This window comes from Mus pahari, chromosome 5 (assembly GCF_900095145.1).
Source record: "Mus pahari chromosome 5, PAHARI_EIJ_v1.1, whole genome shotgun sequence".
NCBI classification, from domain to species: Eukaryota; Metazoa; Chordata; class Mammalia; order Rodentia; family Muridae; genus Mus; species Mus pahari.
Window position 1 is genome coordinate 91,347,942 of NC_034594.1, and position 2,316 is coordinate 91,350,257.

Sequence of the window (2,316 nt, forward strand, 5' to 3'; positions counted from 1 at the left end):
TTTTTTTTTGAGACATGGTTTCTCTGTATAGCCCTGGCTGTCCTGGAACTCACTCTGTAGACCAGGCTGACCTCGAACTCAGATATCCGCCTGCCTCTGCCTCTGCCTCTGCCTCCCAAGTGCTAGGATTAAAGGCGTGTGCCACCACGCCCGGCTTACTATCATTTTCTAAGTAGAAGCTAAAAGCTACTGTGCTATTCACAATCATTAAAGACAACAGAAAGGTAATAATGAAATCAGGATTCTAAGCTAATTATTTTTCCCCCATTATGTTTCAGGGAATCATAATTTCAGAATGCTTTTCCTGAGTCACTGGGGTATGGTATTCACAGACTCATTTCCCCTTAAGTCTACAAACTTGGAAGTTCATGAATTCTCTTAGAGCATGAGGTCACTTTGCTTCTGGTATTGTTGTGAGGAAAAAAAAAAATCAATGGAGACTAGGTCAGGATCTCTTTTATATATGCTTATATTCTATTTAACTTTATTTTCCACTCTATACTATCTACCAAAAGGAGCACAGGTTTGGCTAATTTTGGCTCTTACTGTGTTATTTTGTTCGGATAATTTCCAATGGCTATCATTCAATCAATGTATATGGAGTTGTGTGGTGTGTGGGTTTGTGTATGTAGTGTGTATATGTGTATTGCTGCTTTTGTTGTTTAAAAACTGATTTAATTTAAAAAAAAAAAAAAAAGACCAAAAGAGAGTAATGTTAGGTGATTAAGATGAGTAGGAAGAAAGACCCAGGAGAGAAAACACACAGATCACGAAAGAGAATATAAAGCTTTATACCAGTTTTGATTTCATTATAATCTTGTTCTGTTTTATAATGGATATGTGAATTCATCCCTTTGTGTATAAGTAGACCATCTTGATATTCAAAAAGTATCTAAATTCTGTTGTTCCTCTGAGGTAGTGGTTGTGAAAGTTCAGGATTTTTTAAATTCCACTGACTGTTAGTACAATAGCACTCAAAAATAACTAGTCACTGAAAACACAATGTAGCACTGATCAACTTAAAGTGACTTTTTAAAAACTTTTTTGAAGGAAGGGATTTAATAAACTAAATTTTTCTCTTCTACTTAGTTTAAATTATTAATTTTATTAATTTAATGCATTATTATTAATGCATTATTCAAACTATGCATAAAAATAAAGTATGGTTTTTAATATTTTAACATTGATCTGAGTAAATCAGTTGTTATATTGTCTAATCTGCTATCAATTTGAGTTATGTTCCTGATTCTCAATGGTGTCATTCTTCTGTCTTTAACTATGTTCCTTTAATACAAATAACTTTTGAATTACACCCACATATGTAGGTAAGTATGTATTTAAACCATATAGAAACTTGAAAGAGATAAAGGAGAAAGAGAAAATGAAACCCAGAAAGTATCAAAATGAGAGGGGTTGGGTGGGTGGGGAAGAGAACCTTTATATGTATACACACACACACACACACACACACACACACACACACCACTGTGAGCTCCTCTGTAGCCTTTCAGCTTGCACTTCTGACTCATGAAACATCCTGTCTTACAGATGGAGCCCCATTCACCTGGTGGATTGGGAGGGCAGATGAAAGGCATCCTTACTGGGGAGGTTCTGTTCCGGGAGTCCAGCAGTGTGGATGTGGCCTGGAGGAAAGCTGCCTGGACAGTCGACACTTTTGCAATTGTGATGCAGATACAGATGAATGGTAAGGAGAACTTCAGTTTTCCTACAATGGTAAGAAATGTTAACTGATGTGCAGAATTTCTAAGAGAGAAAGTCACAATACCAAATTCAATGGAAATTAGGGCTGTATAACAAAAAAAGAAAAAGAAAAAAATTTGAAAAATTTTTAAAAGGCCTGGGAGTCGGAAAGATGGCTAAGCACTTCAGAGCAATGGATGCTCTTCCATAGGAGCTAGATTTGCTTCTCAATACCTATATGTTGGCTAGAATTGTCCTTAATTACAAAAGCTCTAATACCCTCCAATAGCCTCTGTGTGCACTCTGTACACATGGCTCATTTACATAAGATAAAGACACTAAAAAATGTGAAAACTCTATGTTCTTCTATGTTGAGGAGTAATACTGAGGTTTGTGCCATAACCTCTTTGTATTCTGAAATTTCTGTTCTAAGCAAGGAATGCACTGTAATATGAGTTTACTGAATAGTCGGTATTCGGTATTTCTGATTCTGTCCACATCCCTCCTCTCTCTCTCTCTCTCTCTCTCTCTCTCTCTCTCTCTCTCTCTCTCTCTCTCTCTCTCTCACTCTCTCTCTCTCACATAGGCTTCTGGGGGCTATCACACATTCTCCTA

At 36.7% G+C, this 2,316-nt stretch overlaps 1 protein-coding gene across 1 annotated transcript in view; it reads left to right on the plus strand.

Moving 5' to 3' along the window:
- Window positions 1–2,316, plus strand: part of Cntnap5 (contactin associated protein like 5) — an 858,611-nt gene that overhangs the window by 695,583 nt on the left and 160,712 nt on the right. The window contains exon 14 of the mRNA XM_029539128.1: window positions 1,549–1,705. Coding sequence (XP_029394988.1) covers window positions 1,549–1,705 — 157 coding nt within the window. The remainder of the gene's footprint in view (window positions 1–1,548; window positions 1,706–2,316) is intronic.